Source organism: Nipponia nippon, unplaced genomic scaffold (assembly GCF_047370975.1).
Source record: "Nipponia nippon isolate SJK-2023a ecotype South Korea unplaced genomic scaffold, ASM4737097v1 scaffold_4, whole genome shotgun sequence".
Classification (NCBI taxonomy): Eukaryota; Metazoa; Chordata; class Aves; order Pelecaniformes; family Threskiornithidae; genus Nipponia; species Nipponia nippon.
Window position 1 is genome coordinate 87,268,598 of NW_028262358.1, and position 27,495 is coordinate 87,296,092.

Below are 27,495 nucleotides of genomic sequence, written 5' to 3' on the forward strand. Positions count from 1 at the left end.
TCTGCTTTGACAAACCCAACAATCCAACGCAGTGTTCGTGTTCTCTGTCAGTACAATTTGCATTAGATCTGTATTACTTTTGCATACCTTTTCCTTCTGTTTGTCAAAAGAAGGTAGAAGTGTTTGTTCTCTCTGGGTACACCAAAGGAGTCGTCACGATTCTTCTAAAAGCTGGCGTGCGGGTGCAGCTCGGTCCGTAAGCACACTCTGTCACTGGTTTTATTTTGGTTCGGAGAAGACGATTCTGTAAACGAATAACTTCAGGGGCTGGTATTGACAAATCATCAATGCCATGCTATAACTAGTGGTGTGTCGAGGTCAGTCGCCGTTTGTCTCCCTGTTCTCGCACAGCTTACCCAACGCAGCTGTGTAGTCCAGATCTTCTCGTGCACAACCCTTCAATTTATGTGGAAACTAATGGGGTCTTGAAATTTAAACGTACCGAATGCTTAGCTTAATGCACCTTCTCCTTGAGATCTGCAGGTGCAGTGAATTTAAGAGGTGAGTAGCTTGGGTCTGAAAAAGTGTAGTGCGCTTTCCAGAAAAACAAAGCGGGTTTATTCAAAACACTGAGAATCAGTTTAATACAGCAATAAACAACATGGAAACGTGTCGATGTCAAAATTCCAAATGTGAACAATCTTAGAAAAATATTTATTGCTTGCACTCATTTGTAAGCGATCACTTCTTGATAGTGTCAGAAATGCAGACTTGGCATTTAAGCCCATTTCTGATTTTCTACGCATTAGCCTATCTGTTACAATTACGTATTATTTTTTAAACACAGCCTCCCCTTAGAGGAGACGGGCTTCTGAGTTATGATCACAATCGTGAGAAAGCCAGGTTATGCTGTAAAAAGCCCCATTGCTGGGCAACTTCCAAGGGCTGCCGCAGTGCTGCAGGAGTCAACGCCTGTATCCGACCTTCTCTCGGAAGGGTGCTGATACAGAGCAACGCTCAGCAGCCCTGGGCTTTCATCTTTGGAAAAAGGTGTAAAATTGAGCATGTTGATATGAAACAGAATCCTAGGTTGTATTCTCACTCTAGATACAGTCCCCAAACCGGTCATGTTAAATAGTGAAGTTTTTATATACTCAATTTGTTAAAATCAATCAAAATCAAATCAAGCTTTCATTGCATCCTTTATTAATGGAAAACGTAAGTGAGATGCCGCATCTTCAAAAGTAAAATGGAAAAACTTTTTTTAATTGCATGTAAACGGACCTCATGCTTTCAATGATGCTGAGTTTAATCCAGCTCTTGCAGGCATTGCTGTAGGTATGATAAATATGACTGGAAGCAAAGTAGAATTATTAGCTTGAAAGCTTTAACCCTGAGTGTAGATCGAAGGAAAGTGTACATAATTTCAATAAATCTATTTCTAGAAGCTTGTTTACATTACTGGAATCAGATTCTTAATCAACTCACTATCTAAAGCAGCTAAAAGAATTTGAAAAAATAAAAATATCCCATTTCGGTGAGTGGTTGTTTCATCATGGAGCATTAGTATTCACTGGAACTTTGCTTCTTGAAACCTCAAACTGAATCGTGGGTACCTGCTGATTCAGACGAAGAGAAGTCATGAATTGTGCCCGCCCACTCTGCACGGTGTGCTTCAATGGCTCTACCTGATTAGACAATTTTTTGTGCTGTTTACCGATGACATGCAGAAACATAAACACTCATCCATTTTAAGAAAAGAAAACAGTTCTCTTTTCCCTTCATCAGCATCATCCCTCCTCTTGCCTTCCTCCAAACACAAATACTGTGAGCAAAAATCAGGCGTGCAAGAATGCTGCAGTGAACAACACAGAAATCAGGGTAAGACTTCCTTCAATAAGACTTCCAGAAGAAAATTTTATTCGACCTTCAACTGCTGGGTAAACTCTCTTCATTCTCTGGAGGTAACGGGAAACAACCTCAATATCAGGTTCACCTAAACAAACAAACAAACAAACAGAAGGTAGAGTGTTCTCTGCAGCAGCCAAGCTCTGAACCAAAATTTAAGAAACTGTCTAAAATTGCAGTTTTAGCTCAAGTCTTAAAGCAAACTGTTTGCCATTCTGAATTGGTACACATCAGGACAGCGTGGGGTGTGGAGAGTTGTTTCTTGGGCACAGATAAAACATCTGTGGTGGTTTGTAGCCAGAATTTTTGGTAGCAACTCAGATTTTACCAAAAAAAAGAATTCTTTTTGCATTGGCTGGCTTTTTTTTTGTTGTTGTTGTTGTTGTTGTTTTTTCATCTGTTACAATGGTGACTTCCAGTCAGGTGTAGGTAGACTGAGATAGTCTCCCACCTTTTTGGGGTAGAGCGCTCTAGATCTGGCAAAGCCACGGCTTACACCTTTTCAAATTTAACTTCACTTTTTTATTAGGAAGAACTTCTTGTCTGGGTGCTGCTTCGTGCACACACAGTACGATGTGGATTTTCTACAGGGGAAGACCCTCTTCAGTCACTGCTGCCAGCCATCTCACAAGCCCCTTCTGAGCCAAGCTCTTGCAATCCTGAAGTGGAACTCCTCCGTCTTAAAAGTAATTATAGTTTTGCCCTCTGGTATACTGGAAGACTTTACAGTAGCTTCCAAGTTGTTCCCTTTCATTATTCCTAATGATTTCTCCCTATGTGAATTTATTTCTGCATAAACAGATACTTGCTGAAAATGACAGCCTCACCAAATTTACATGCTGCAGGCTGAATTTGATTTAAAACACTGATCCTACCTGTGAGAATCAATTTTAAATTGCAACACACTGTAGAAGCAAAAAAATAGTCTGTAACGAAGGTCCAAAAGGAAAATTTTTTTTGGTCGAAGCATGCTTTTACCATCTGGAAGCAGAACATATGAAATTAAAGTTCTGTGAGATGTAGATGTGCTCCTAGAAGGTACTTTTTCTTTCTTTTTTTTTTTTTTTTAAATACAGCACTACATCCTTCTTGTGTTTTCAGAAAAAATGGATTTTAATCTCAAATTTTTTCAAGGTTCTCTTTGTCCTAAAAGATGTACGTGTCAATTGTATGAATGCTGAATTTCTAACAGTTTGCATGCAGCTTTAGCGGATCTTAAGACAGCGTTGTAAAACACTTCCTTTCTGCCTCCCTAGCGTGGCGTCTGTCAGCCCCCTGCGTGCTGCCGCCCGCGGAACTCGTGAGAGTCCCACTGCTTTCGGAGGGGCAGGCCAATTCCTGCAGAGCAAGTCAGCATCTTTCCCCTCGCCCTCTGTGTTGCTTGCCTGAGCTGCATGTCCTTTCGTAGTAGAGGTGACGATTCTGTCTTTGCAAATACTTGTATACAGCAGAAATTGAAAGTCTGAAGAGCTTTCTTTTTGATGTATTGTTTGGTAATGAGTACAAATGCAAGGCAGTACACATACTATGTACTCTCTATAGTGTGTTTTTTGCCTTTTTTCTGGTTTTCATGATCTCAGAACTGCTCTGTAGGCAGTGCGGAATTGATGAGGCTCGCTTTCTCTTTGAGACTTTTGTAAGTTAACTGAAAAAGAGTGTCGTTGCTGGCTAGAACCAAAACTAGCAATCCAGAGCAGTCAGATCACAAGCAAATTTAATCTATCCAATAAAAGCAGAAAATCTGAGACTTGTACTATAAAAAGATCTTTTAACTTTTAGGAACTGTTTGTCTGCTACCCTGTTGGTGCCCACACTTACCTTTACTGTATCCCAGATTTTTGTCTTTCAGCATATGATAGCCATCTCCTCCAAATAACATATAGGATGGAAGAGTCACATTGTATATTTCATCCATCTGGAGCGGGAAGTAGGCTGGGACTCGGCAGGCTGTGCAAAGCACTTCTAGGCTAATAACTCTGCTTCCTGGGTCTCTGGAGAGATCATAGACCACATGGATGCCTACGAAAATACACGTTTGAATGCCAGTTTATGCAGTGCCTATTGAACACATAGTGCTGGAAGCAGCATCCTCCACTATTTTCAACAGATTATTTATGTCAGCTTCTGTGACTGAGAGGTTATACTGTTCTGAGTGATACCAGTTAATGCCCTATTTTCTTTGCACAATAATCAACTTTCATCCAAGAAAATTCATGAGATTAGAGAATTGCTGAAGTAGTGTCCCACCTCAGTTACTTATCTGTTCTCTTCTTGTCACCACTCCCCAGAAGGAAATTACTAGTCTTGGGCTTAGGATACTGCAAGATAAAAATACCTTTCCTTATTTCTGTAGTCATATGCTTTCTCATTCCACTGTCTTTTTGGCTGACGTGACTTCTTTTAAAGCCAGCCAGCCAGCCACCCTAACTTAGCAACTATTATGGATAATAAGTACTGTCCTGAAAAAAGAAAGCCAGGCCAGGGCTGAACGTTGCGGTTTCTACTCACTGTAGGAGAAGTAATGTTTCTAGTTGTGAGCTTTCCTCAGTCAAAGCCTGGGGGGAGAGTTAGGCCCCCAGAACAGCACTGCCAAGAATTTGCTGATCAGGAAGCCGCTTAAAGCTAGTCCAAAGCACAGAGCCTCTTCCAACCCTGGCACGCTTCCTGCTCTGGATCTGCTGTCCTGAACTCTTTCCAGACCTACTACTTATCTTCTTTTTCTGTGAGAAGGCAGCAAGCAGAGGGGCTGCTGCTGCTGCTGCTTTACCTTAGTGGTACCCAAGAATGTGGTAATTTGTGGGAGCGCTTGCCTCGCATGCGAGAGGTGGGTTGTGTCCTTGGCATGTGGGGGTTCTAGACTGCATGGCGGGGAAGTGCCCCCATCACCAGGCTACGTGGCGGGAGAGGCATGGAGGGTGGGAACCCCTCAGCCCCTGCCCTTGAAGTTTAGCTTTTCTGCTAAATAAACAACAAAATCCACACTGGATTTTATTCCGACCAGGAATAAACATGACTGTAGCTTAGTACACATGTGGATAAATATACAGGGAGGTGCAATTCAAGAAATGCATATGTTTTTAATATTAACTGTTTATCCCTAAAATATTTACAAATTCACTGAGGCAGTTCCATAACCCACTTGGACTCACTCTAAAACTGTCAGCAATCATTAGACAATGGTACAAAATTATTTTGATAAACTGAACTTTGGCAATAACTGTCAGAGACATCCAGTCTGGGGTTTCAGGTAGGCTGCCGGTGAAGAACTGAAAACAAGAGTTTGTTGTAGCAATTACTGTGTTACAGCTATGCTCAATTATATCTTCCTGTAGTTAACTGAAGTGTTAAACTGCTGCTATTACAGGTTACTGAACTAACTGGGAATCCTGCCTCTGCTGAAGGGAACAGCAATGGCCTGCGTGCTGCAGCAGCTCAAACATACGCAGGATAAACAGTGTCAGTTAGCTGGGATGTGTGAGGCACGGAGGTAGGATGTATGGCCAACTTGATTTCCATTCTTAAAGCGACTTCCAGGTGGAATACAAATAGTGCCAACAGAAGGGATGGCTGGCTTGGAAAACTGAGAAGAGGAATGAAGAAAGCATACCTCCAACCTGCAGCAGCTCTCCGCTTCCTCTTCCGTATCTGTGCACACTGTGCTCAAAAGCTTCTTTCAGAGTGGAGCCTTTTACCCTTACCAAATCAAAACGACCTCCAAATGGCAAAACAGTCAGCAAATCTTCCACAGTAATGCTACCTGGGAGAATGAGACTTTGTTTACATTAGCTTTTTTTTTTTAAGTCTACAATATTATTTTAGGATTGTTTAACAGTAGATTTTTTGACAAGGAACGTGTCAAATAGAATTTGAGAAAATAAGGGCCAGTAGAGGTGAGGATCACATCCAAACCAAAGAACCTGCGTTTTCATCATCCAGCATGTATCAAGACCGACAAATCTGAGTTTGATGTAACTGCATGTATTGCTATTCAAATAATGCTACTAAAAGAGATTACAAACCACCAACCTAAGATAAACAGATATTCTTACCAAGTCAGACAATTTTTCCAACTGCTTAAGATTTACTCATGTAGTCCTACAGAAATATTTAGCTAAACTGAAAAAGGTGTTTGTTTTCAGTTTTCATTTATGTGGTATCAGGAAAATAAAAATTGTAAAACCTTACCATTCAGAAAACCCTAGAATTCACTTATTCGACAGCAGACTACAGAAGGCTCCCAGCGACCATACCGTATGACCCTCTGCAGTAGGAGGTGAAGAATATCCACTGTCTGTCTTTGTTCCAAGGCAGCAAGGAGAGAGGGAAATTATAAGAAGCACTGTGCACAAACAATGCTGGTAACTTCTATTAATGTCAGCCTGAGTGCAGTTGTGTTCTCATGATGAATAACCATTTGAGAAAGTTTGAAATCGCTTCCAAACACTCTGTAAATCCCATCAAAACAAGCCCATACCTAACAATGGGTTCAGGCTTGCATAATAACTTGATTCTTCCTTCTTGATAAAGTTGTCGTTCAGCTTGTAATTTTACATACCGTTAGTGCTCTGTTCATCAATGGGTGACCGTATCCCACCTCCATTCAGGATGCACATTGAAACATGGTTCCAGGACTTTCTATCCGGATGTGCGACATTCTCGTAAAGCTACCAAAGGAAAATGTTTAAACTGATTTTTAACCTTCACTTAAGTCTAGGCTCTGGAAATTTACATCCAATACAATCTGAGACAGAAAAGAGACAGAAAGGTTTTCTATCTTCATAGAATCACAGAACGCTTTGGGACGGAAGGGACCTTTAAAGGTCATCTAGTCCACCCCCCCTGCAACTGGCAGGGACATCTCCAACTAGATCAGGTTGCTCAGAGCCCCATCCAGCCCGTCTTCTTTGACATTACCTTCAGCCCCACTGCCAAATGCTGAATTATTACAGAACAAGGCAAAAAAACATTACAGTATTTCACTTTTTTTAAACTTTTAACAGGAAAAATAGTTGCCTTTTTCTGTAATGAACTCTTGGACTCTCTCATAATCTGTGCTTATATGACATGACCAGGGCAGGCCAGCTGAACAAGGGAAGGATGATTTTTTGATTCCAGCCACTGTGATAAAGACAAATGATTTGAGCGTATTTGGAGAATTCGGAAGTGAAGAGGCCCTTAAATATAGCTGTACATTAAAAACATGTAGGGGAATTTATAAATTAATCTAGCTCCTGTTGCACGTTTTAGGGAATTAGTATTTTTCACCTTCTCTGAGATAGATTGATTTTTAATATTTGGAATGCTCTTGGCAAACTAGAAAAATGTAGAAGAGTGGAGGAACAGGCAAATCAGATGAAACCCAAAAGTCTACTCCGTACAGCATCGTGTCTCCAACAGCAGCAAAACTCTGACAAAAGCAAGTCGCAAGGACAAGATAGTATTTGCTTGAGACATCCTAAGTAGTAAAGAAAATGGAGACAGGGGATTTACTCAGTAGCATAAGGATGATAAGCCTACAGTGTTGATCATCAGAAATAACTGAGTAGAACAGGAAAAGGCTGAGAAAAGAAACAAGGGTAATGGAAGGGAGGGACTGACTTCTGTAGAGGAATGACTGTGGTTATGACTCTTCAGTCTCACAAAGAGAGAAATACAGGAAGGACATGACAGAAGTCTACAAAATCAAGAGGGGCATGTGGAGGCTGGGTAGCAATCAGTGTGTTTTCTTATTTCAAGAATGATAAAAAACTCAGAAAGATTCAGAGGGGGGTGACAAGGCTGGTCAAAGACACAGAAAAGCTTCTGAACGTAGAATGATGATGTAGGTTCTGACTGTCTGACCTGGTAAAGAGACAACGGAAGGAAAATATTTGAGAAGCCTATAAAATCATGAGTGGTGTGAAGAGGGTGGACAGGGACCGAGTGTTCCAGTGCAAGGGCTACTCCTTGGCCTCCAGCAGGCACCCAGCCAGTGAGCAGCAGGCTGGACACAAACAAAAGATGAACACCCTGCCACCGGCTGTTGCCAAGGCTGAAGGGGCTCAAGGGAAGATGGGGCAAGTTCAGGGAAGAGAAGTTCCAGTGGGAGCTGGTAAATACCAAGACACCACTTCTGGCTTGGGAAGTCCCTCAGCTGCAAGCTGGTGGGAGATGGGGACAGATTTCAGTACAGTGTCTCCAGAGGCTTGTCCGGGTGTATGCTCTTCCCTCACCATCCTCCCTTGGTCACTCTTGGAGACATGTTGGGATGGACGGTCCTGTCGTCTGTTCCAGTTTGGCCACTTCTCTGCTGCACCCCTATGCTAAGCGTTTGCAGCCTCTGACTTGTAGGTAGGTGTGCAAATGCTTTGTGGCTCCAGCTTAGTGATCAAAGTTATTCCCTATAGCCAGATCCATAAGATACTCTAAAGTTCGTAACTCATACTTAATCAATGAATGGATTTTCTTCTGTTTGCTGATTTCAGTCTGAACTATACCCCCTAATTTACTGATTTTCCTGGAACAGATATCAGGATTACAAATCTCTAATTCCTCAGTTCCCTATAGAAGTACTTTTAAATTGTGGTACTACACTTGCTGCTCTCCAATCCTGAGCATAGAGGCAGTTTAAAACAAGAGCTCACACACTGATGTTAGCAATTTCACAGCCATTTCACGTTTGAGTTCCTTTAAAGTCCTTTGTAAAATGCCGTCTGGGTCTGTCAACCTTTCATTCTGAGGTTTTGGGCTACTGTTGGAGAAGCATCACTGAACTACATGGACCTCTGTTTTGACCCAGCACAAATCAATCAATATCTATCTTCCACATTTCTCAATCTCTACATTTCCCACGACAACTCTAAATATTAAAGCCTACGGAAGAGGCAGGTCTGGTTTTTACCTTCATACCCCTGAATGCATGGCAGCAGACAGGAAAGCAAGCGTAGAACTGGTAAGGCAAAGAACATGAAGGGTAATCCATGTATCAACTGATGACTGCAGATGGTTGTCTAGAGACATCCATTTACCTAAAGCAGAATTTGCCCTCCCAAGACAAAATGTATAGCAAGAAAATCTACAGACTTCTGTAAGATTACAGAGTTACTTTCTTTAAGCTTGAAAAGTGCCAAAGCATTTGACTGCATTTTTCAAATAAAAATATTAAAAAGTCTAGCAGGACTTGCAAAGGCATTGCATTTTTAGTAGAACTGTATGCAGAATTCCCAAATCTTAATCTAATTTGGAAATTAGCCCACAAACTAAGAATTATTTTAAGGATTACAATAAAAACAATCACATGGACTGAATAAATAGCTTTAGTGACATACCTAAATGAAAACTCATGATTAATTGGCTCCTGACTTTGTGGCAATGCTGCAGGACATTTATGGCAATGCTTATTTTCTGGAAACAGTCACGTTAGTGAACGTTTTTCCTTGGAACACCCAAAGGAAATGGTGCTGCTGTGGGAGAGTACAACAGTCAAAACCAACTAGTTTAAAAACTGGAAGTGACTTCTCGTAAAGAGACCTTCCGGTGTTATGTGACTGTTAAAGCCCAGCGATACCTGTCCGGATGCGGCAGGGGCCAGGGGCTCCCTCTGGGATGGGGTGCTGGGGGCTTTTACCTCTTCTGCAATGGGCTGTGTGTATGGCCTTTACTTCTCCTTTGCTTCAGCTGGCACCTTTTGGACTCTTCGGAGGGGACAATTCATATCAATAACTCAGCAGAAAACTACCCAGAATTTTTTTTCTGGGCTAGTGCATTAAAAAAGGGTGACAGCAGAGCCCCGTGAGTAATGATGGGGCAGAAGGTAAGTGCCGTGAGCAGGGTGGGAGAGGGGCAGGGGAGCCGAGTTCTCCTCCTTGCTTAAGGAATGGGCTCTTAGATCAGATGGCTGTGTCTCTTAAAACGGCAGCTTCAGAGACAGCTGTGAACAAGCCATTCAATATATAAGGATATACACAAAGAATAAACCGCTCCTTATTCGATACAGCAAGATTCATTATAGCCTTGCTTCTGCCAGATCTTTCTAGGGACGCACTAGATGTTGTGGTGTTGGAAAGCAGCACAGAGCCTGTGTGCTTATAAGTTTGGAGCCTGGGAGCATTTCATCTGATAGCTCTGGAGTAACACTTAGATGTGATTGCCACCTGCGGTGGGAACATCTTACCACAGCATCACAAAGCAAATTTCCCATGTTACATTCTTGGAAACGGCACGCTTGGCTTGTACCGTTCAGGTAAACACTAGTTTTTCCAATCTCTTTAGAATAACTCCCCAGGTTTTTCCTCCATTTTTCCACTTCTTCTTTAATGTGCTCATCTATAAAGTAGTATAAAAGTGTAAAATAAGCATCGCATGTATCTCATATTAATGACACTTCAGTGAATACAAAGCTTAGGAAAAAAACCCTACTCTTCATGATTCTAAAATGTTACACTTTCCCTTAAGCCTCTTCAAGCAACACAACATCTACACTCACTTCAAACAAAGTCTGTAAAGGGAGCAGGCAGGATGGGACAATCAAGTGAACAAGCTATTCCTGTGCCACAGCAAGGTTATCTCCTCCGTAACACTTAAAAATATTTTTGCCCAGTCCTGTTCTAACCTGTGCCCAATGGGGTTTCCAGCACCTACCTTGACAGATGAGAGCTTCTATACAAGAACTTTTAATATATAAGTGAGCTTGGTCTTTATGTGACATAATTTTTTTTTTCTCATTATAGCTTCTTCCCCTTTAATGTACTGTTAAAAGGAATGCTAGCTCAAGCATCAATGTCAAGGAATAAACCCTTTCTAGAAATTAATTCTCTATGCACATCTGTCTGCCAGGAGAAAATCTAATTCTTTCAGAAAAAAAACAGATACAAAGATACTTGTGTATACAGACAGATAATGTCACAACTGTTTTATATCAGCTATTAGTTTTAAGCAATTTGCCATGTAACTGTCAGCAACAGCAACACTTATGAAATGAGAATACCTTTGTATCTGAATTTTTACTTTTACTGACATCAGAGAGAGAACGTAAAGTCTCTTTACATCATCTCATTACATTAATAGATCACTGAGAATAACACAGTAAATAAGACTATCTATGAACACATGATTTTTAAAGGATTTATTTTATAAATACTCTGGTAGAACCTAGGAAGTCTGGTAAAAGCTCAGAGCTTCATACAGCAAACCCTGTACAAGAAACAAAGACTAGAGAACCAGCCCCAGGTAATTACAGAGCTGACAAAAAGCAGGTAACGGAGCTCGGACAGAGTTACGAGCAGAAAGCAACAGAGAGACTCTCCTCCTCCCAGTTCTTTAAATGTTTCAGAGCTGACACATTGAACACATTCGGCATTGAAAACAAGAAGCCGTGGGGTTTGTATATTATATTTGTGCATTGCCAGAGTATTCCAATTTATTTCTGGAACATTTCCACTTTCCTCTATTGCCCTAAACGCTGTTCTGAAGAACCCAGCCCCCAGCAAAACAGTGTAAATTAGTCCTCATAATCTTTTAAATCATAATTACAGGGCTAGCTAAAATGGGCTCTACTAAATGGTAAGGTAATGTATCACCTGAGTTTCGACAAAAGGACTCTCAGTGATTTGAAATACACTGAATTTGTGCATATTCAAAGGCCACTGTTCAGAAAGAGAAATAGAGGCAAATGGGTACAACTGTAACACAGCCTGAACTCTACACCAAAGAGAACTGCAAGATCAGGAAGAAAGCTGAATTCTTCTGTGACACTGTACTGTGTATTTAACATAATAACGCTTGAATTGTAGTAGAGTGCTGCAGGCAAATTCAAACACCTAATCCACATACCTTCAGGAACACTGCTGTCCAGCAGAATGGGGTTTCCAACTGCTTCAACAACATTTCCTTTCTTGTCAAATGTAACATTTAAGTAACCAAGATATTTTCCATAAGCATAAGCTTGTACAACTGGCACCTTCCTCCCATCATCTGAGTGAACCATGAACGGATACGGGCCCTCTGGCTGTTCAGTAGAGGGTGGGGTACCTGCATGAAACAAGCGTGTAAAGTGGGTCTTCAGCTCACGTGAACTTTGAGGAATTATTAGAATAATATTTCAAATGTTTCTCAGCCTTAAAAAAAACCAAATAGGATATTAAGCAGAAACAACAATGAATGTATTGGATGACAAGCACACATTTGACTGTTCAGTTATGTTATTCCATAAGAGACAATGTTGTTTTCAGGACATGAGCTCTAATAACTGCCACAGTGTTTTTTAAATTGTGACAGCACACTTCTCCATGACATCATGTCACAACAGCAACAAAGGAACATTTCATTCCAATTATTTCAATCTAAACTTCTCAGTAACGCACACATACCAGTCTCTGGCTGAAAAGTTTATTGTTAAGCCTTCACACTACATTATTCTGCATCAGATGATAAAAAATGAGAATGTTAGTAAAACATACATAGAATTTCTTGATATGAAGAAGTCTAACTAACTAACTAGTCTAACTATTTTTATTGATAATATGCAGTTAGAATACCTACAAGCAGTTCTGTGAATTTTGCATACACCCAACTGATTTTTTTTTTTTTTTACTATAGCAAGCTTAGCCTCCAAAATTTCAGACAGGCTGCACACCCTCTGCAAAAGCAAACTTCATTAGCATTAGAGTTATGTGGTCATGGATTTAAAACTCTTATCAACCTGCAAAGTTTGAAGGGTGATTAGATGTAGGACTTGGAAACAGATGGATTAAAGCAAGGCATTTACAGAGAAAAGAGATCTCAGCTCAATTGGCATAGGCTACCACATGATTTAGAAACCACACAGGGGAAGAAAGCAGCAGAATTGCACAACACAGTTCTTTTCTCAAGGGTACCAGCCTTCTCCCTGTCTCCTTGACAATATTATCTGAGTAGTATGACTCCCCCCTGTTATTCCTGTCAGTATTTCCAGCCCACCGTCAGCAAAGACCAAGGTCAGGCAGCTCTGCGAGGCATCGCGTGCTGCATGGGAGGCCCCACTGCAGAGCCCCCTCAAAGCCTGCTGCTCGCTCCTGCCCCACAGCCAGCGGCATTTCCCATCCACACGTCGGCGAGCGCTGGGGTGCTGGTGGCGCCGGGGGACAGGGCAGCGGGCACAGAGGACATGGATCCAGAGGAAAACAGGCTCTTCACTTTCACTGCTCACAGAACAATGGGTTTCCTTCCACTTACTTACAGTCGTTTACATAATATGAAATCCTGCGATAAGCAGCATGACAAATGTTCCTCCTAGAACTCCAGTACGAGTCATATTTATCTCTAATCCCTCCTCTACTCCAGGGCTATAACAAACTACAAGCTAAACCAACTTTACCAGAGAACTAGTTCTTCTACTTTCAGCCCGGCCGACAGAGTTGGTTTCTTGGTGGTGCCTCTTCACTATTCGATATTTATTTTGGGAAGAATTTAAGAAATCCTGGAGCTAATGAGTACCCTGGAGGATTTATGCATGCAAAAGTGGCGTGGGGTTTTTTGGAACTGAAAAAGGAATTGGTTTTGAACTCTTGCCCTTGTGTATTCCTCGAATGAACACAGCATTAGCAAGAGAAAGTTATGCTTTCTGGTTATCATTTTAGTTTACATCAGCTGTGCACGGTTAAGTGCTTGTCCAGAGCCTTATTCATTTCTTGCTTTCTGAAGAAATACTTTCCGATACTGATACTGTCTTGCAGGATTAATTATCACTACGACATTATTCCGTTTTAAGATAGATGTGTTCCTTCTGAAATGAAAAGACATTTCAGTACATCTTATCCCTAAAGGAAACAGCACTAGAGTTCATGCACGCATCTCAGTCAAAGTGTGAGATGCTGTTTCATTACAAATGCACAAATTCATACTGGGTAACTGAAGAACCTGTAACACTTTCCTATTTTCTTACCTTATTTTAGCCAACACACTATGTTCTCCGAACATCCTTTCTAATGAAACCCAGAAATCAAAATGCTCTAACCTAAAACTGCCATTACTGTTTGAATCAGTTCTACAAATCCAAAGCACACCTGAACAAGTCAAGACAACATTTGCCACATAATCTGGGGATAAACTGGAGATTTGCAAATGTCTTAGAGTCAGATAGGTTGGACTAGTCCAAGATTATATTAAGATATCTCTATGGAGGTGTCTGCATGGGCAGTATGTCTCTCAGCTTCCACGACAGCCAGAGATTCAGCTGACCAGCTGGTACATCTTCACTTAGATTGAGCTGAAACATTCTCCCAAATTCTGCTGCCAGTTATTGATTACATCTCTTGATTTAAATGAGATCTTACAGGATTAATGTACACGTAGACATACACAAACAGACACCTAAAATTAGATTTTACTCTGCAGTCAAATCACCTCCACAGATGTGGCTATTTCATTGTGAATGTTGGCTGACGGCTTTGACTCAGAAGGGAATGGTTCACAAATGCACTCATGGTGCTCCTGGACAGATGAGCAAGTGCTTCTCAGCACTTGGAATAAAAATTATAGACTCAGACCACATTCTGTCAAAAAACATATTTTGACTGAATAAGTGGATACATATTTTTTGGTGTATCTCCCCCAGATATTTCTTCTTATTTTTTCTCACCTCTCCAGTGTTAATAAAAAAGTAAGAAAGACAGACAGACTTGTCTTATCAAAACAGTACAGCCCTGGAAAAGGGACCAGAATCTACTACCAGCTGAGGTCTTTAACCTGAAGGCTGCGAAGTCCCATCCTGCGTGCTCTCTCTGGCCTTGTGAATCTTGAACAGCTTCAAATGGGGAGACATGGAACAGCTTGACCTAGTCTAGTCTGACAGTGGGGTACTCTCTGGGATGACAAGAGATGTGCATGTGAACTCCTACAGATCTAGAAAGGATATGAACACAGATATCTCAACTCCTGGAGCACTTCAGATCACGATTCCAAGTTGTGAACAGTGGCGCCTCTTTGAACCACACCCAATAAGGCACTTTGACTACTATGGCTACCGCTTCGAGGCACAAACTCTCTACAGGCATTGACCAACAAGCCTGTGCAAAAGAATCTGGATTTCACCGTGTAAACCCACAATGAATGCACACTTTGAATACTGCATGCATCCTTGGTTTTCCCATCTCAAAGATAATTCAATAAAACTGCTGAAAAATGCCACCAGTGGGCAGCAGGCTGCACACAGAGAAAAGACTAAGGTCTGCAGGATGTGCAGGTCAGCAGTGGAACACCCTGCCACCGGCTGTTGTGAAGGTTGAAGGCAGTCAAGAGGAGATGGGGCAAGTTCAGGGAAGAGAAGTTCCAGCAGGAGCTGGTAAATACCAAGACACCACTTCTGGCTTGGGAAGTCCCTGAGCTGCAAGCTGGTGGGAGACGAGGGCAGATTTGCGTACAGTGTCTCCACAGGTTTGTCGAGTCTTCCCTCAACATTCTCCCTCAGTCACTCTTGGAGACAAGACGTTGGGATGGACGGTCCTGTTGTCTCTTCCAGTTTGGCCACTTCTCTGCTGCACCCCTATGCTAAGTGTTTGCAGTGACTTGTAGGTAGGTGTGCAAATGCTTTGTGGCTCCAGCTTAGTGATCAAAGTTGTTCCCTGAGGCCAAATTCAAGAGATATTCTGAATTGTTTAATGTATAACTGTAGCATGCAATTGTTTCTCTTTAACAAGTGGGGCAGTAAAAGGTGAGAGCCCGGATAAGGCAAAAAAGGCATAAGGAAGTGAGAGGAGATGAGTAGGAGGAGGACAGGATGAAACTGACAGTGCAGAACCTTTAAGTGGTTAAGTTCCTAGGGTATGTGGTGCTGTCTGTCTCTGCCATCACGTCACAAGGGAAATTTTGCTGAAAATTACAGAAAGTTCCTGTCATAGTCTCAACCAGTTAATGAAGTTTCTACTAAATTTAGTGAACTATCTTTGATGGTTTAAAAAAACCCAGCCTTTCTTTTACTTGTGTCCTGGCACAGGGAAGGCAGCAGTACTGGAGAAGCTGCTGATGGCAGGTTTTGCCTAAAGTAGCATTGCTGCAGAAGAAAGCAGATCAACAATGTTTATCTCTGGAATGATGTCTACCTCTAGGGAAAAGAAGAATAAAGTCAGAGATTAAAAGAAAGACTGAAAAAGACAGAGTTAACTTGAGAAAAGTTTTTTAATGGCAAGGATAACGGAGACCTATGAATACAGCGTAAGATTCTATGGAAAATGAACATCAGTATCACTTTTGAAGTCTTATACGATTGATTTTTTTGGTTAAGTCATATACAAGTTTAAATGTAAACATCTTATTTACTCCTTTACACGTGTGAGCTTGAAACAGCTACAATATGTTTGGCAGTAATTTACCGGTATTACTATCTTTATTCCTCTGTCCCGCTTTGTATAGGTCATCTTGAACATCCACAGCATTAAGGAACCTTCAGTGAGTTAGGGCACTTCTCGCTCACAGACTGTTTTAAATTAGTTTCTTCCATGGAAGTTATGGATAGGTGCCAGCTGTGAATCTGGCCCAGTACAGCCAGCAGTAAACTATATTTGTGAAAGTTCTCCAAGTTTAAAGAGAAACAGTTTCAGCCTTGCTTTAGAAGCAACATTTTAGTAAGAAGTAAAATACCTGTATAGAGAAATGTGTTTGTGTGTCCTCCAATTACAACATCCACTCCTTTCACTTTTTGGGCAATAGTTTTGTCCACAGTAAAACCAGAATGTCCTAGAGCAATTATTTTGTTCACTCCCATAGCAGTAAGTTTATTCACTTGTATTTGCAATGCTTCAATTTCATCTTCAAAGATTACATCATCACCTTAAAAAAAAAAAAAGAGAGAGAACATGAATGCATTTACAAAGTACCTTAATTACTAGTTAAAACAAAAAAAAAAGTAGTTGATATCAGATACTATTTTGTATAATTAATGGAACTTTGAATGTCAGTGGCTTTCAAATGCCCTTAGTTGGTTCAAGCTCCTGATCTGATGTTCTCCAGCCTCTCAGGAGCACCTGTGTGCTTAGACTAATAGAACGATAGAATCATAGAATGTCCTGAGTTGGAAGGGACCCACAAGGATCATCGAGTCCAACTCCTCTCCCTACATCAGACAACCCCAAAATTCACACCATGTCTGAGGGCGTTGTCCAAATGCTTCCTGAATATTGTCAGGCTTGGTGCCGTGACTGCCCCCTGGGGGAGCCAGTTCCAGTGCTCCACCACCCTCTGGGTGAAGAACCTTTCCCTAATGTCCCACCTAAACCTCCCCTGGCATATCTTCCTGCCGGTCCCTCGGGTCCTGTCATTGGTCGTCAGGGAGAAGAGATCAGCAGCTGCCCCTCCTCCTTCCCTTGTGAGGAAGCTGCAGACCACGATGGGGTCTCCCCTCAGTCTCCTCTTCTCCAGGCTGAACAGACCAAGTGACTTCAGCTGCTCCTCGTACGGCTTCCCCCCGAAACCCTTCACCATCTTCGTGGCTCTCCTCTGGACACTCTCTAGTAGCTTCGTATCCTTTTCGTACTGTGGCATCCAAAACTGCACACAGCACTCAAGATGAGGCCGCACCGGTGCAGAGTAGAGTGGGACAATCACCTCCCTCGACCGGCTGGCAATACAGTGCTTGATGCACCCCAGGACACAGTTGGCCCTCTTGGCTGCCAGGGCACACTGTTGGCTCGTGTTCAATACAACATTCCTGCATTGAGCTGTATGTACTTGCCTATACTAAACAAATCGAAACTCTATAAAAAAATTCCAGTGATGCCAATTGTGGGATCAAAAATTGAATGGCTTTTATTATTTAACTAGAGAAAGGAAACTAAGTATGTCAGTAAGTGTTCAAGTATAAACATTTGTATTGTACTATAAAGCTTTTTTTCTTCCCAAATTATATTTGAGATCTTCTATCTTCTCCCAAGTTAAATCTCTCTTTTTACTCCACACTCATCTCGTCCTTCCTCGTCTCTCCCTGAGGCTTTAAACAGCAGCTTCTTCAAAGTCCTGCACTGAACTCTGAATTGCCTTTTTACGCAAATTATTTCACCTAATGTGAACCACTCTCAGTAATACCAATACAGCACAGCACACAATTGAGCTACCATCCTGAAACGAGAACATAAAGAATGGAAGTCTGGAAAGGAGAAACCTTTTTGGGACCACAATGTTGGGAAACTGACAATCTTTCAGTAAGGTTTCTTGTGCCTGCTGAAATTATTCTAACATGACAAAAAGTTACAAGAGCACTAGACAAACATGCGCTGTTATCCTGGGCACAGTGTTTTGGGTTGCACAAAAGGACTTCCTATGTAAGAGGCTAATTTCTTCGACAAAGTTTTAAGAATAGAGTTTAAGAACAGAGTCAACAAACTGTAATCCTAAAGTTTCCGGTGAAGACAATTGAGGAACATCTCTACCAATTCCCCCTCTACCTAATTCCTCTCCTTCCTGCAGAGTTTTTTGATCAAACTATTTTGAAATACGCCTTTAAAATCAAAAGATTTACATTATTTCATAACAAAGGGAGGAGTGTAACGAATTCACAATCCAGTGCAAAATGTCTCAGGAAATGAAGAGGAAGCTGCTACAATGGAAGAGATAAAAGAGGGTTACATAAATTCGTTCACCACCACACCCACTGAATAGTTCTGTAATTGCCAGAGGGAATCTCTGTGCCGCACATTGCAGAGTGAATTGTGCAGTGCATCCCCACATTTTCTTCCTGTAGACCTCTTCTTAGAATCAGAGTCGTAAGTTAAATGAGGTTGGAAGGGACCACCTACTCCAAAACCTGCTCAAAGCAGGAACTCAAAGCCAGACGAGGATGCTCAGGGCCTTGTCCGAGCAAGCCGAAATTCCACAGCCTCTCTGGGCAACCTGTTTCATGGCTTAACTGCTCTTACTGTGCCAAGTTTTTTCCTTACGTCCCACCATAATTTCCTGTGCTACTACTTGAGCCCACTGTTTCTTGTCCTTTCTCTGTGTCCCTCTGGGAAGAGTCTGTCCCTATCTTCTCTATAAACCCCCTTCAGACAGTGGAAGACTGCACTTAGTTCCCCCTTAGCCTTCCTTCTCCAGGCTGAAGGAAGTCACCAGCTTCAGCCCCTCTTTGTACATCCTTGTGCTTGACAGAAGCTGGGCCTGATGCAGAGCTACTGGCAAAAGGGGAAGTCTGAGAAATTCTCCTTGAGCGTAGGCCCTTCACGTACTCATCTCGCCACCCATGGACCAGCTACAACAGCCATGCATACCATGGTGTGGGGACCAGTTCTGTAAAGAGAGCCGAGCTCTCTAAACGAAGAGCAAGAACGAGCCACTGGCTAGCTGTGCTAGCTGCAGTTGCCTGCAGGCTAACTTCTCCCATGGCATGCAGCCAGGTGGCCCATGATAACCAAGCTCTCCCCATCAGCACCACCTCTGTTACCCCTCTACACCACTGCAGCCTACAATGCACCATACACTGAAGACATATTATTATTAATCTTCAATCCACAATAAAACAAACAAACCTACTTTCATAATGAGAGGAAAAACAAGACCTGTCCCATGCCAGTAAGTCCATCTCTCTCCCGGGACTGTTAGAGTAGAGCACAGGCAGCCACCGGCGCTGGGGCAGGCAGCGGTGCTTCCAACCCACCCACCCAGCAACGGCCTGCTGCCCACCTCGCCCTCGGAAAGGGATTCCTGCTTGGGAGCTGCAGGGGCTTCTTGCACGCCCTCTCCACAACCTAGCCGTGGCATCTCACATGGCTTCCTATCCTAGTCATCTCAGCACTGGATCTAACAGAGCTGAAATGGGCCAGCAGGTTCAAAAGTTATACAGTGGAGGACTGTAAGAGCAACTACACAGCACTCATTTCTGTAAGAAACCAGGCAAAAAGCAATATACTCTCAACTGTGCATTTTTCAAAACAATCTGAATTGAAGTGCTTATTTAAGAGTTAGTTATTGCTCATGTCAGTATTTCACTTCTCTTTCAAGGCATTAAATTCATGTGACATCCTTTTCTCTTTTTAGCTGGGGTAGAGTTTCAGATAAAACATCCAAACTGTGCTATAAACGAACAAGGAAAAAGAACTGGCTGCATGTTAAAAACATTATGCAAGCTAGCCAGAATAAAGTGGAATAAATGGAATTTAAAATTTGATGTTAGAACACCCTGCCAAGTTGATAGTTTTAGTAAATATTTTGCTGCCTGTAGGGTTACAGCGTAAGCAGCTTTGGGTTTCCACCTTATACAAAAAGACAGCGGACAAAATGAGATATTATTTCACAACACCGAATGTGTATGTAGTGTCTCTCAGGACATGTAAAGACATTAACTATTTTGTGGGTTTACAACATCACTGCAGAACTAAAGCAAGTGAGCTGGTACCATTAAATACTAGAAAGATGGTCTTGGGATTATCAGTGCAAACCAAGTACATGGATAACTCTGTCTATGTGCCAAGTTACGAGCAACTCTTGCAGGACATGGAAAAACTGGCTGGGCATTCATCTGAGATAGCTGTATACAGCAAAACTGAGGAGCACTTTAGAAAAGCTGCCAATTGGCTGTAATCTATAAATTGTGCTAAGAGTTCCCCAGCCCTGTGGTTTCCAAACAGTAACATTAACAGTACCTTCAGCAGGGATTAATTGTTCCTTCACAATCGAAACACTGAGATTTAAGGACTTTATACTCTGTTCAGGTATGTTGATAGCTGTTTTAAGCAGACTATGAAAAGTACAAGTTGTAATTTCATAATTGTGTGGAAGTTATTGAGATTTAACAATAGAAGAAATCACACTCATGGAAGATTTCCAGGGAAAGCAGTCATGTAGGAATTCACGTGTTTCAGCACTTTCAAGCTTCCTAATTTGAAGCCTTGAGAATGCCCTAAGAGTGTACAGCATGCCACAGCAATTGCTGCAGAGTCTGAGAGAACTGAATCATCTGGAAGAAGTGTGTACAGATAAGCAAGGTGCTGAATTTAAAAATCATAACGTATCATCTTATTCATTGAATTAAGGAATTAGGTTGATAATTATTTTGCCACCAACCCACCTCTGCCACGATTTTATCAGTCTGAAGGACTGCTAAGTCACGGGTGATATATAGTCACTGAGTTATATTACCAGATCCTGAATTCACATTTTCAAAGCTTCCAAATGTTCCTCCACACATTGGGAAGGCAAAGCGGAAAATGACAAAAACTCTGATCACTATAAATGCTGCTGTTAGAATTTGCCCTGCTTGTTGCTCAAATACACTGTGGGACATACTTAGCTTAGGGCTGCTTCAGCTCCATCTATGGAGCTAACAAGACTTTGCTTTTAACACTGTGTTTTCTAGTTGCAGCCGCTGTTATGTCTCAGCATACTGAGGCATTCAATATGATGTCTAGATGCCACTGGAAATGCATTTAAATGCTTCAGAGAATCATTCCAACACCATCTGTACATTTATTTGCAAGAAAGTTAATTTGATGATCTCACCACACCAACACAGTTGTTTGGAAGAAAAGCTGAGATCTATTTTATTAACCCTTAATGAAGAACAAGATTGGCTGTCTGTCCATTTTTCAAACTTAGCGGGATGTCAGATGATATCTACCCTCATGCCCTCAAGCACAGCTGAAATTCTACTGCCTGCAAAAAACACAGATCAATTTTCTTTTACGTTGGCGGAAAAAAAGAAAGGAGTCCAAAAACACATCACTGTAAAAGAGAAGTGAGATACAGAAGTCTATTCTGACCTCAGCCGTCCACTTCCTGACAGTTTACACATACGGCATAGGAATTAAAAAGCACAGAAGGAAGTTTTATATTCTAATATTTCCTCAAAGTATTGAATATTCCTTTCCTCAAGAAAGCTATGTATTACTTCTTCATTACTAAGCAATGGAAAGAGAAGTAATAATATGAGGTCCTTTTTCAATGTGGAAACCAGGGAAGAAAGTCTGATTTTGTCAGAGGGGGGCTGAGCTTTGAGCCGGCAGTGACTCAGATCTCCTACAGCTGATTTAAATGTGTTTCTCATTCCAGTAGACCATTTTACTTTACTAAAAAAACTCATCAACAAACCAAAACCCCTTAAATGTTGGAAAAAGTAGTCAGGAATTGAGAAGTCTTTTTCCTCATCAATTCTAATTTTACTCATGAATGAAGCAATTGTGGTAAAAGCTGAATGGGTGTTCCTTCTGTAGTCTAATTTCTGGAAATATCTGAGACGTTAAAAACATCTTAGGCAACTTCTGCTTCAAAAACACATATGAAGCTCTTCTTGTTTTTACTAGGACTTGAGCGTGGAGGCATCCAAGAGCAAAATTTCAACACACACAGAAATGTCTTGGTTTGAACACATTTCACTCTAGAGACAAGCTGTATTCACATTTTAACATTTGTTTAAGTGGATAAATAACAATAAAATATAAAAGAATATAAACTTAGAAACCCAAACAACAGGAAAAACCCCAAAGGCGCCCCCAACTCTCCTGCAGTCTCACTGACCTTCTTATATTCTTAGATAATTCAGTGATGCTAAATAATTCATGTCTGTATGAAAACGGCTTTTAATGTTAACAAGCCTTCTCCAGTTTAGAAATCAGGCAGTTACAAAGTTGAGTAATACAAGCAATACTGATAAAACAACAAACTTCTCACTTTTCAGCTGAAAACATTCATCTCTGAATACAAAAAAGTGGGCAAGTAATAAAATAGTAACAAAGGATTTAAACTTATATACTAAAGAAAACATACCTGGCTGTGAAAGAAAAGAAGTTTCCGTTGTAGTGTAGCCAACAATTCCTACTGATTCTGAGTCAAAATGTACTATTTTAAAAGGATTAACATATTTCATCATTTCCTTTGCTAATGGGGTTTTCCCCTTAATGTTTGCACTCAGGATTGTAAAATTAGCATTTTTAAGAAGAGGATCCAATAATCCGCTCACACCTTCATCAAACTCATGGTTCCCCAAAGCCTGTGAAAAGAAAGAAGAAAATGTAAGACCCTACCTCCAGTATTCAGTCTAAATACTCTCATAAATGATATACAGGGTATGTTTGAGAAAACAAAGTCTATGTTCTAGGGAAGAAAACCCTCTCTTCTCTAAAACAGCATATTCCTGTTTCTCACGAACACAGAAATGTTTTTTTCTTTCAGGTTTAGGTTTTTGCTTTTCAGACTCTCTTATATCAATACAGATGTGAAAGCTGAAATCTAAAACCTATCTAAATATGTGTTTGTAATCATATACCGGATTAAAACCCACTGGTTTTTCATCCTTTAACTGCAAAAAAGAAGATTAACAATAACCACAAAGGAAAACATGTATTTTGTGTACAGAAAATACATTTTTTAAAAAAATACTGAAAAAAATGTTAAATGCCAATGACAATATTTGTTATCTTTAAATAAAACATGCATTTTAAGAGTTTGTGCTTGGACTACAGTTTTTAAACCTATTTCCTTCACATTTAGTAAGAGTTCTTGTGTGCTTTAACACGTAACAAAAAAATATCATTTTCTAGCCATCATCAATATCATTACCTAGTCGTCAGGGATGAGTGGAAGCTCTAATGTTTATCAACTAGGGAGAATCTCCATAGACAATCCATTGTAGGTGTGTGCGCACACATGCAGGTGTGTGCATAACACTGTCACTTGCTAAGACTATCACACAAAATGAGCAGTCCAGGTTATTTATTAGCAAGGTAATACCAGTAAGATGAGAATGTTTAGTTGTTCTAGGTTGGTTAAGCAGTCAAAAATGGATTTACTTTAAAGGACCATGGAACTTTCTCCTACCCACCCCTTTTTCATGCTCAGCCTAAGTTGCCACATGCCTGTGCCTGCAAGTTTGGCAATAGCCAGCAAAACCTCCACAGACAGCAACTTTGCAGAAGCACAATATATGCAAGAACCTGGTAGCATATTGAGATGCCAAATTGTTTTCATGCTGCTGCAACGCTTTTCCAAAAGAACTGAGAATTACCTTTAAGAAAATCCTAATTTGGGAACACACAATGCACTCCAACTACATTCCATTTCTAACCGTACTCTAACTGCAATCTAATTTGCTGTAAAAAATAAGAAGTAATAATAATAAAAAAGAATAACATTCTAAGGAAACACATTTTGATGCTGACTGATGTTCTGAAAAGACATCCACAGACTAGTAGAGCACCCTTTTGGCTGATGCATATGCCTTCTGTTCCTCCTAAATATGCAACTACCCCCCCCCCCCCCAAAAAAAAAGGTTGCATATGAAATAAGAATTTGAATTGGATGTAACTGCTATTAGCTTACTCTGAAAAAACAACCCAATCAACTACTTATGAAATCCTGTTTCTCTTGGCTTGGTATCTTGCATTTGGATTATTTCATGTCCATTAGGATACCAGCTTTGATCAAAACTTTTCCCATGGTGTGGGTGGTTATGAAGTCTCTTGTTCATGAGAAATCACTGGTGGCTAATAATGCAGTTTTATTTTTGATGCAGCTCCTCCTCTGGGGAGGAGGATGTGGACCATTTTGGGTTCCTGTATTCTACCTAACTACCCTTACACCCAGAGCTTCTAGGACTCCGTACCTGCGCAATATCCCTTCACCAAATCTGAATCTATTGGCCAACATAAGTTTAAGTCGCAAGGGGGAATAGACAGAAATATTCAGGCACACAGCATGTGATCATATAATCCTCCTTTTCACAAGAAACCAGGATAAAAATATTTCAAAATCAAGATACAAATTAACAGAAGGACGCAGCTTAAAAGTAAAACTAGAAGACTTCTACCACCCCTCCAATTACTGCTTTTGCGGTACTTAATTTGGATTTTGGTGTTAATTACACCAAAAAGCAAAGCTAGTGCCAAGAAAATTTGGAAGGCAATACCTAGCTAAACAAGACAAAATAGGCTTGAGGTGATAATGGGCATAAATGAGAAAAGGGCAAACCTAAAAAAGGAAATTTGTCATATTAGTGGAACAAACCCCTAATGCTGCCAGGCTGCCCTAAATCGCCCTATGCCTCCTGCCCCCATCCTGTAACAACTTCTGTGACTCATGTTCCCTCCTTCATCCTGTTTGTAATCCTACTCCTGTATCTCACTTCTAACCGTTTCAGTAATCCCCACCCCTTCTGTCAGGGATGTGACTTCCCAAATTTTACTTAAAGAAACACTAGCTCACCCTTTTGCAGTGTGGCTCCTACCTCACTCCCTTTGCCCCCCGGCCACCATCCCCACTGCATGGTCCCCATGGCCCACAGACAGAAGAATCAAAAACGATGCTGCAGCACTGCCCAACACTCGTCATCTGTCCTCAGGCTCTCTGGTAGCAAAGCAAGGTGCTGAAGTCTGTAGCGTCTCAGTCTATCCTGTCCCCTTCTATCCACTGACAATATTCAAATTACAATATGCAGCACCTCCACAGAGAGCAAGTGGTTGACTACTTCACCTGAGGCATTAGCATCCAGTAGAAGCCTCTGGCTATCCAGTACAGTGTGGAATTATTTTTTAGTCTTATTCTGATGAAAAAAGGGATCTCTTAAACAGGCAGCAGATGCTTCCTACATAACGTGTTTCTACAACTGAGCACTAGTTCAACACTGCCGATTTTGCCTGAAAGAATTTCTTCTTGTGATACAATTAGGAATTGTACAAGCTCCCAGCCTGCCCATGAACCAGTCAAACCAGCAAACGCAAGGCTGAGAAATGACAGCCAGCAGCAAGCTTTGGGAAGAAAGGTAGGAAAAACCACCATGAGCTATTTCTGCATTGCAGAATCCCAAAGTGCTCCCCAGCTCTCGGTGAGGATGAGTCCTGAACGCACACACTCCTCCCCGTCACCATCGGGAGGAAAAACCCTGTTAATGTTAGTTTTACAATTAGGAACCCATTCGTTAGGCCATGTGAACAGGGAGCAGTATCCTTCACAGACCTGGTATGAAGTGTGTTTAGGCTAGGAGAGGGCACTGGGGAATCCCTTTCCCTTCCGTAGCTGTTCTGAGGCAGAGGGAAGAAATGGGTGAAGCCATTTTTACCTGGGAAAGTGCAGTCCTTTCCAGAGAAAGCAAAAAAGATGAAGACAGAGGATGTGATATGCACAGAAGATTTTTTCCCTCAAGTTGTCAATTGGGATGAAATAAATACGCAGTCACTCTCAAACATAACTTTAATCTCTCCTCCTTTCTGGGGCTGTACGCAAGCAAAATAAGCCACAATAATTCTTTATATATTAATAGGCTATTGCCCTGAGACAAAACATTTCAGGACACGGACTGACATTCACCAATCTCAAGTCTCAAATTCTTCTACCTTCCTCTCAGTACTCGGACGACCAAAAGAGACAGAGTAAAGGTGCAGGACTGGCACCGTCTCAAAGAGCTCCCTCACAGATGCGCTGTTACTCACACACAGCCCCTTACACCCTGTCATGACCACAGCTTTGGTGGGACTGGACACAACCAGGGTGGGACTGATGAAAACTAAAAATCCTTACCCTTCAAAACAGCACTGCCAACATGTGCCATCTGTCCCTTCCCGCAGGACCAAAGCCAAGCCAGCAGGGCAGGCTGCGAGCCTTGGCCAGGGTTAACCCCTCTGTCACAGGCCAGGCTCCTCGCCCGGCTTTTGCTGGGCTAGCATCCATGCCTCTGCTGACCTCTCTCCAACAAAGCCCGTCCAGCCCCTCGACTGCCCCAAGCCCCTGCCTCTCCCAAGGTGAGCTCTTCCACTACAACACTGCCTTTTCCTCTGTCTAGCTTTGGCATCAGCTCCCAGTTTCTAGCTGGTCGTGGTGCTGCCAGCTCACGACTTCATTTGGCCAGGTGCCCATCACCTAGCGCATTGCTACTCTTCTTGCTTACCTCCAGCTACCTTTGACCATGATTTTAGTGTCACCTACAGCCTTTTCTGATGCAGGGCTAGGCACTCAAGGAGGCGGCAATGCAAAAAACGGCAGCGGGGGGGGAAGAGAGGAACAGCCCCAGCACCCAAGGTGGGGAAGCCCCCCACCGACCAGCTCGCCGCGCCCCCGGCCTGCTTTACCATGGCATCGTAGCGCAGGAGGTTCATGAAGTGGGCCACCTCCCGGCCCTTGAAGCGGGAGAACCACACCGTGCCCTGGTACTGGTCCCCGGCGTCCAGCAGCAGCACGTTGCGGTGCGCGGCCCGCTCCGCCGCCACCCGCGCCGCCCTCCGCGCCACGCCGCCGAAGCAGCCCGCCGCCCCCTCCGCGCCCGCGCAGCGCCGCGTCCCCGCGCCCTGCGCCTCCACCCGCCCGTGCACGTCGTTGGTGTGCAGCAGGGTCAGCCGCAGCTCCGCCGCCGCGCCCAGCACCGCCGCCGCGCACAGCCACAGCGCTCCCGCCCGCCCCGCCATGCTGCGGCGGCTCCGCGCCGCTTCCGCGGGACCGCTCGGGAGAGGGGGCGGCTGCGGGAGGGGAGGAGGGACGGCGAGCGCCGCGGCGGGGCGGGCGAGCCGCCGGGGAACCCGCGCAGCCTGCGCGCCTCCCCGGGGCGCCTGTGGGCTGGGCTGGGCTGGGCTGGGCTGGGCTGGGCTGCGCGCCCCCGCTGCCGCTGCGCGGGGCCGGCGGCCGGCAGCCGCCCGCAGCGCAGGCGCTCGCCGCCCGTCGGGCGCGGCCGCCGCAGGTGCTCGGCGTCGGCGGGGCTTGTGGAAGGGCTGGGGGAGGCTTCCCTCGGTG

At 42.6% G+C, this 27,495-nt stretch overlaps 1 protein-coding gene across 1 annotated transcript; it reads right to left on the reverse strand.

Moving 5' to 3' along the window:
- Positions 1–1,112: 1,112 nt before the first annotated feature.
- Positions 1,113–27,188, reverse strand: NT5E (5'-nucleotidase ecto). Its single transcript, XM_009475667.2, has 9 exons — positions 26,841–27,188; positions 22,549–22,771; positions 16,441–16,629; positions 11,659–11,856; positions 10,001–10,152; positions 6,404–6,512; positions 5,456–5,605; positions 3,667–3,867; positions 1,113–1,936 (listed from the first exon to the last, which is right to left on the reverse strand). The coding sequence occupies exons 1-9, from the start codon at positions 27,171–27,173 to the stop codon at positions 1,779–1,781; spliced, it is 1,713 nt and encodes a 570-aa protein (XP_009473942.2). The 5' UTR covers positions 27,174–27,188; the 3' UTR covers positions 1,113–1,778.
- Between the last annotated feature and the right edge of the window lie 307 nt (positions 27,189–27,495).

Bases quoted from the DNA above. Each gene is read 5' to 3' on its own strand.
- NT5E (XM_009475667.2), bottom strand. From the start codon at position 27,173: ATGGCGGGGCGGGCGGGAGCGCTGTGGCTGTGCGCGGCGGCGGTGCTG. The intron at 22,772-26,840 runs GTAAAGCAGGCC...TTCTTTTCACAG, and splicing joins TCCTGCGCTACGATGCCATG to GCTTTGGGGAACCATGAGTT. The intron at 1,937-3,666 runs GTAAGTGTGGGC...TTGTTTGTTTAG, and splicing joins AAATCTGGGATACAGTAAAG to GTGAACCTGATATTGAGGTT.